Raw genomic sequence first — 8,069 nt, 5'->3', positions numbered from 1 at the left:
TACAGCGAAACGCTAAGTGTGGAGAACGCAGACGCGCCAGAAGCAGCCAATCAGTGACTTGAGACATCTCGGTGACGTAACATCAACGGAACGCATTAGTGGTCTGTTTGACGCAGAAATTACTCTTGAGAGTCCAGTCATATACGAAAAAAAGACTAGCCACCACCAGTAAATATTCATATTACCTCATTTAAAAAAGAAAAAAGAAAAGTCACGACCTGATGCTGTTGTTCATATTTATTTGTAGTAACCAAAAGTGCATAGATCAAGCCCTTTCTCATAGAGCAGTTTCATTAGAACAGTGTACATAGACAGAATTTACATGCCCTGAAATCCAGACCACCACCTTAACAGATCTACCCAGAAATCATTAGTCCAGCCACATGAACCAGCTTACTTTTGTGCAATTAAGACATTCTAACATTCTCAGAGAACTGAAGAGACAAAAGTTTGAGAAAGTGACACCACACTCGAAATGGGGCAGATTTACATCCTCTCTTTGGTGTTTTTCATTGCATTCTGTACACAAATGTAAAGATGCCACAACTAAAGTGCTACTGTTTGTAGATTTACACTAAAAGGAAATCTCACTCTTCACAAATGTTACCAAAATTCCCAATTTAAATCTTATTTTGAAAGATTACTTTGTTTATATATATATTTTTTTTTTATATTTTTTTCACTGAAATTCGACAGCTACCCATACTATTTTACTGTTTTAGTTAGTGTAGCTACATAATGATTCCTGAGCAAATGCAAGTTAAGAATGGCGTTCAACTGGCTACGCTAGCAATTGCTCTAGCGATTTTTATACATAAAGGGTAAACAGACTGTAAAAGTCTTCAGGGTGGAGAGGTCTGCTTTAGATCAGCCGCCTCTCTGTGGTCAACAGATCCCAGAGCATGACAACATCCACACAGCCATGACTACAAGCAAAAACTGGAATACACCCATTTTATTATTTCCTCTCACACAAAAGTTTTACTTAAGAAGTGGTCTTGGTTAATCTTAACTTTTTGAATCATTTCAATTACATCTGTGTTTAGAATGAGTCAATGCAGAGTCAAGGCTCATTCTCCTACATGGACCACTGACATCATGTCTGTGAAGTCATCGTAGCTTTGGAATGTATTTGGGTACCTCCAAACAAGAAACGTTATCCTCTTCACCTCAGTCTACTCAAAAATAACCCAAATCTTTTGACGACACCTAATTTGTAGGTAACCTTTACTCTAGATCGCAGTTTGAACTCAGGCTGATCTAGGGCAAATGTCATTATATAGGCTTATATTGTTAAATACATAATAATGCTTTATAATAAAAATATAATAAGTACAAAATCGAAGACAGAGATATGTAAACCCAGGAAACTTTAGACTCCAACCATTCAGCGTTTTCACCACTAGGACAACTTTCTCTTTTTGCTTCTTGTTTTGAAATGTAACACATTGTAGAAACACCTTGTTATCAAAGTATACGCGTAGATCCGCCCCTCCCCTCATTGGACTAAAGAATCTGGAATCTGAAACACTGACAGATGATTAAGGAAATGAACAAGTTATATTAGTCACAGTAGCTGATCAGGTGGAAGCTGGATTAAAAGATCAAATCTTTTGCTGTGGAAAACCTCTAGTCCACAGGAGGTGCTGGTGGCTCTCTGCCAGGATTCTAAATGAGGAGAAAAAATTCCATCCAGTGACTACAAGAATTACAACTCAAGGAGTAATGTAAATTGACAATGTTGAGTTGCTACACTTTCTGATTACTGTTCTTTCACATTTTACTGATCATTTATACTCTACTGGTGAAAAGTTTGGAATAATTACGATCTTATGTTTTATGCTGAGTCTCTTATGTTCACCAAGGCTGCATTTATTTGATTGAAATGCATAAAACAGTACTATTATGAAATATTACAATTTAACATAAATGTTTTATTTTAATATATTTAAAAAATGTAATTTATTCTTGGGATGGCAAAGCTAATTTTTTAGCAGTCATTACTCCAGTCTTTAGTGTCACATGATCCTTCAGAAATCATTCTAACATGCTGATTTAGTCCTCAGGTAACCAGGTTTTTATTATTAATCTTGAAAAACGTTTTTTGCTGCTTAATATTTTTGTGGTAACCGTTATGCAATACATTTAGGTTTGGGGTAAGTGAAATATTAATACTTTTACTCAGCAAGGACTTATTAAATTGATCAAAAGAGACAGTAAAGACATTTGTAATGTTACAAAACATTTCTATTCAAAATACATGCTGTTTATTTAAATTTCTATTCATCAAAAAAATGCATCATGATTTACACAAAAATATTAAGCACCAAAAACTGTTGATCGATATCAATAACCATTATTTAAATTATAATAATATTTCACTCCATTACTGTTTTTACTGTATTTTTAATCAAATAAATGCAGCTTTGGAGAACATACTAGTATTCTGACCAGCTAAAAATGTTTTTAAGTTAGTTATTTCTTTCTTTTGCTGTAGTGTGTCAGTAGGAATTTTCAGTTTACATTTCCAAACATTCATTTTGCCATTAATTGTAATAATCCAGCAAGATTCCTGTTTGCACAAGGAGTCTGGCAACAGCCAGTGCTTCACACAGAGATCTGATCTCATCATCATCCAGTCTGTCTGGAATGACATGAAGAAACAGAACAAACAGAGACAGACTAAATCCAGAAGAACTGCAGCAACATCTGGTCACACCAAATGCTGATTTAATTTAGTTAATAGAAGTTAAATGATAAAGAAAATCTACATAAAATACTATTTTTCATCCTCATTTTACAACATTTTTTAAACAAGTGCCTAAAAACTTAAAAACAGTACTGTAGCTTTGCAGGTAGGTTTCTTGATGCATCTTAGAGATGTTGCCACAGTTCTTCTGAATTTAGTCTGTCTCCGTTTGTTATGTTTCTTCATGTCATTCCAGACAGACTGGATAATGATGAGATCAGATCTCTGTGAAGCACTGGCAGATGTCAGACTCATTGTGCAAACAAAAATCTCACTGGATTATTACAATTAATGGTAAAATAAATGTTTGGAAATATAAACTGATATTTCCTACTGACACACTACAGCAAAAGATAGAAATAACTGCCTGGCCACCACTGTATGTATATATATATACATAGGGTAATTATTCCAAACTTTTGACCAGTAATGCAAGTGATAATTGACACAGTTTGACCATCATTATGAGGGAATTTATCTGTCATGACTTACGCCATGGGGGCCGGAGGGCTTGCCGCTGGCTGAAGGACCCCTCAAGCTGGCTGGGCGGAGCAGAAAGAGCACGAGAGCTACAACTACCCATCCCATAATAATCATGGGTAGAGTGATGTCCCCTTCTACGGAGGAGCTGGGGCCTGGCACTGCATACACACAAGACTCAAATGTTAAAAAATACAGAATGTGTGCTATAGTGTGACATGCTTTTTATTTATTTATTGGACAGACAGACTTACTCTCCTGAAGGCACTCTGTGTCTGTACAGTAGGACTGGGACTGTCGCAGCTTGGAAATGAATCACAAAGGCTAATCAAAGAACATACTATATGGATGACATGTGGACATTATATTAATTCATAAAACATTTACTGATTTCAAATTTAATTAGAAACAATCTGTGTGTGTATCCCTCTGTAAAATCACAGTTCCATGCATACATCCATCCATCTCTCTCTCTCTCTCTCTCTCTCTCTCTAGATATATCTATATATCTATATAGTGTTGGGGGAAGTTACTTTTAAAAGTAATGCATTACAATTTTGCGTTACTCCCTGAAAAATTAACTAATTACGTTACTTATTTACTTTTTATGAAAAGAAATGTCACATTACTTTTACGTTACTTTTTAAATCTGGGCAGGGCTTGCTTTTTTGTTTTTAATATAAAACAATTCTAATGTAAAGCCCTTTTACACCAAAAGTGAAATTAATTCACCTCAGGCTGAAAGAAAAGTTAATTTATGCGATAGATCACTCTTCAGCTACAAATAAAAAAAAAAAGAGGAAGCACAAATGTTTGTTTAGCTAAAGTAATTTTTGCTTATTAGTATGGTTGAATTGCATCATTGAAGGTGAGCAGCAAAGACATTGGTTAATAAAATGGGACTAAATACATAAAGAATATTTGTTTTATTTAACATATTTAATCATTGCAGGGTTGGGTCATTTTCTGAGTTTGCATTTCACTGTTTTTATTCATTTTGAGGAATACTGAATTTGTTTTTTTTTGTGAGTGAGATGAATTAATGCATGTTCACATTTAGTCTAGAATACAGTAATATCATGTTTACTCCCAATTTTTCCGACAGGAGACTTGTCAATCAATAAATGGGGAAAAAAGTGACTGGCGTTACTTATTTGAAGAAGTAACTCAGATATTTTCTTAGATATTCAAAAGTAATGCGTTACTTTACTAGTTATTTGAAAAAAGTAATATTATTACGTAACTCACGATACTTGTAATGCATTACCCCCAACACTGTGTGTATATATGTGTGTGTGTGTGTGTGTGTGTATATGTATGTATGTATGTATGTATATATATATATATATATATAGTTATATATATATCCCCCCCCCCAAAAAAAAGCATTATATCTTGTCTTCAATAGGCCAAAACCTATTGGATTTTAAATTTTGGCTCAAAAAAAAACAAAAAAACAAAAAAACAAAAAACTTAAAATTTACCAAATGTTACTCCTTGGCTGATCTAACTGAACCAAAGAAGCACTAGCGCCTTCTATTGGCCATTCATTTAAACTACAATAGCAAAAGTATTCCACACTTGTAGCATCAGTTTAAAAGATAAAATAACTACGTAAGATATGTAGTTACATAGGCCACTACAGGATTTAAAATCGACAAACCACTGGAACAGACAAGCCCTGTCAGTTTGGCACACATCCAAATGAAACAACAGACTTATTCAAATTAAGTGGTTTTTCACACCATTACAAAACAAACATTTTAGCAATTATTTATTAGTATCATAGCTTCGCTAGCCAGTGTAAAATTCATATAGTTAGTGTAAACTCTTTCTCTCTATTATAAAATTTCCTGACATCACTTTTCTATAGCTATAGAATCACAAGAAAAATACCCAATAATGATTTTTTTTTTTTTTTTTTTTTTCCGCACAAAATTCTGTAAATGGAGGTTTAATTGCATAGTTTAGTTCACGGTTATTTACAGGAATACTCAAATAATGAAACTTTTTTTGGTTTTGTGTTCATTTATAAATGCACATGAGACCCCCTTTGAAAATGTAAAAACTACTACTCTAATAACCAACGTTGTTCCAAGAAAAGAAGGGAAATCCAATGTAAGGACAGGTTCAATTTCAAACTCAATCATAGTCATTCACTTTTCTTTCATATGGATCAGTATCAATAAGTTAAAATTCAAAATATCAATTTCTACTTGCACAATCAAGAGTAAGTTCTTTTCTTCTGCTTTTTTATATCATTATTACAAATAGTTATTTGAAATGCAAAAACAAGATAGAGAAAACAAGAGATGGAGAATTTACCAGGCTGATGAGTCTCCTCATGGCATGTTCATGAGAGCAGATGCACTCACAGGGGTCATAACCTCCCTCTGCCATCCTCTCCTGAATAAAACACAGAATTCACATAGATTCCAGAAATGTATAAAAGCTACACCCTCAATAATACTGAATTATTTTAAATATAAAGACTCAAAACTGGGAAGGTCTATAGGATTTTAGCATGACTCACATTTGAAATCCAAATAAACACAAAGCTGTGGCTACTTTAAATACCCAATGAACTGACTATGTTGATGATCTACACTAAAAACATTGTGTTATTTAGACTTTTTCTCCTTTCCCAAGCTTCATCTAATGTGGCAGTAGGCTACTCATTATTATTTTATGAGTAAAAGTGTATATGGATCAAATCTGTTTGACTACTTCATGAACATGATTGAACAACCTGAAATATCATTTAAAAAAAAAAGAAAAGAAATGTCCAAACACCAAATTGTTCAGGGATTTCTTTTATGTTGTTGCAGTTTCGATTTGGCCCAAGACACACGAAAAACTGACGATTAAATGACAAATAGTATTCATTAATTTATATTACACAAATTGAAAATTCTCCTGATTAAATGTTAACATGAGTAAAAATATGATTATTTCATAGGCTGCATTAATATGTTAACATGATAAGTGTGAAGGTTGTCAGTTGCATGCAGGTAACTAATGAGTGCAAGCTCTGAAAGTTTTACTTCACTGCGCACTCCCGTTAAATCAACTTCGCGCGACTGGAGTGGGTGTACTCTTAAGTTAATTCCTAAATCGAATACGGCAGTGAAAATAGCCATTCCTAAATACATTTGTTTGCTACAACAATTAGTTCTAACACCATCTAGACATTTTAATGCTGTCAAAACCTCTCCGTTTTGATCCGTGTGTTTTTAATAAGCGAATGTATCTGGCATTTTAGGCATGACCGAAACTTGGAAACTGTAAACAAATGAAGAGAAATCAAAGGGTTACCTGAAAGGGGAAGTTTACTCAAAACAGTGAATTACTAATTTTCCAGAAAATAATACGACGCCTTACAAACGTTTGATGCAAATTTCTTGTCTTATCAGTTGGCTACGTTTTGTTTTATCTTGGTTGTTTTGTTTGCTTCCTCTTCAACTCAGCCGGCTGACTTCTGAAACACTGCCTATCTGAACACGAAACACTCTCATGAACACAAAATGTACACTGTTTAAGTAATACACAAACAATAAAAGTCATGCTTTCCCATCGTAAGATGCCGAAAATATTCTTGCTTAAAGCAATTTGCGGTATTATTAGCGTCTTCAAAGAAAGATTGTTTATTTACTCATCAACGCAGTGTAATTATTTTAACAGAGACAGCATTTCAAAAACATAAATGGAATAGATTTTTACCGTAGTGCAAAACAAACAAGATGTGGATACACAGATGTCTTACCGATGACTTCGACAACTCACTAGAAGAGATTTAAAACCATTCGCTTCAAACCAGGAGGACAGCAATGTGAATATTGACCCCTGAAAGCCTCCAGTGCAAATGCGCCCTGTGTACACTGGTGTTTGGCAATGGGCCCCAGCTCCGGCTGATGTTCCGTCTGTGTTTTGATAAGGATCTGGGAAACGAAAAGTAGGAATGTTACTATGGCGAAGGCTTGGCTCATGAATGTTAAATAGCCTGCGCTGACGTTGCTTTGTATCTGTCCTGAGGCGTCCAATTGCGCAGCCTAATTGTTATTCATGAGGTAAGACTTCAGCGCGTCAGCGTCTACACTTCTGCAAATCAGTCAGGCCGACTGGACCTAATTCATTATTATACATGAAGGAAGCCTTTACCATGGTAGGATTCGTACATTCGGGTGGCGGAATTAACAGATGAGAGCCACGTCGCTACATGACGTGAAATGTCGCATATTTTTGGTAAACACTGAAATGCCGTTACTTTTCTCACCGTTCGCAGAGCGCATCATCTATTTATTGGGTATCGACATTTTGCTGGCGTGCTGCATGCTGTAAATAATGAAAAGTAAAGTAAATTTGCAGTGCCCATCACTGCCTGTCACAGGAGTGTGTCTGTGTGAGTGAAGTGTGTATGTAACCCTATCTAAACTGCATTAAGGGTTTCACATATAGAAATGAACAGGCTAATTTTGAAAAAGAAAAAAAGTAGGCTACTCTAACATGAAATTAATTTATGCCCAAAATTACTAAATCAACATTGTACAATGAAAACTCACTAACAACCAGCACATACCTATGTAAAGTCTTAGTGACAGTTACAATTAACTGTAAATATTTATTTGCATAAATAATCTTTCCTGTCTGAATAAGTGACAATAGAGCAATAGAGAGAAGGCTATGGACTAATTATAGACTAGTTTTATAGGTTCATTTGCCTGCACTCCAGACAGGTTTAGCAGGTTGCATTTTTTGTTCTTTTACCAAGACAAGTTTGTTTTATTAGACTGAGATTTATTGTATAATGCTTTCCGGAAACAGCTATACAATTCTTTGACAG

At 34.7% G+C, this 8,069-nt stretch overlaps 1 protein-coding gene across 2 annotated transcripts; it reads right to left on the bottom strand.

Annotated features, from left to right (window-relative positions):
* Window positions 1-222: 222 nt before the first annotated feature.
* Window positions 223-7,193, bottom strand: smim14 (small integral membrane protein 14). Of its 2 annotated transcripts, none has more exons than XM_051125559.1 (5): window positions 6,950-7,193; window positions 5,555-5,635; window positions 3,484-3,532; window positions 3,242-3,390; window positions 223-1,668 (listed from the first exon to the last, which is right to left on the bottom strand). In XM_051125559.1, the coding sequence occupies exons 2-5, from the start codon at window positions 5,627-5,629 to the stop codon at window positions 1,630-1,632; spliced, it is 312 nt and encodes a 103-aa protein (XP_050981516.1). In that variant the 5' UTR covers window positions 5,630-5,635; window positions 6,950-7,193; the 3' UTR covers window positions 223-1,629. The 2 variants fall into 2 exon arrangements, with proteins under 2 accessions (XP_050981516.1, XP_050981439.1); XM_051125482.1 differs by having other exon boundaries at window positions 6,993-7,189.
* Between the last annotated feature and the right edge of the window lie 876 nt (window positions 7,194-8,069).

This window comes from Labeo rohita, chromosome 1, assembly GCF_022985175.1.
Source record: "Labeo rohita strain BAU-BD-2019 chromosome 1, IGBB_LRoh.1.0, whole genome shotgun sequence".
NCBI classification, from domain to species: Eukaryota; Metazoa; Chordata; class Actinopteri; order Cypriniformes; family Cyprinidae; genus Labeo; species Labeo rohita.
Note: the sequence above shows the minus strand (reverse complement) of the source record. Positions and strands in the feature narration are given on the sequence as shown.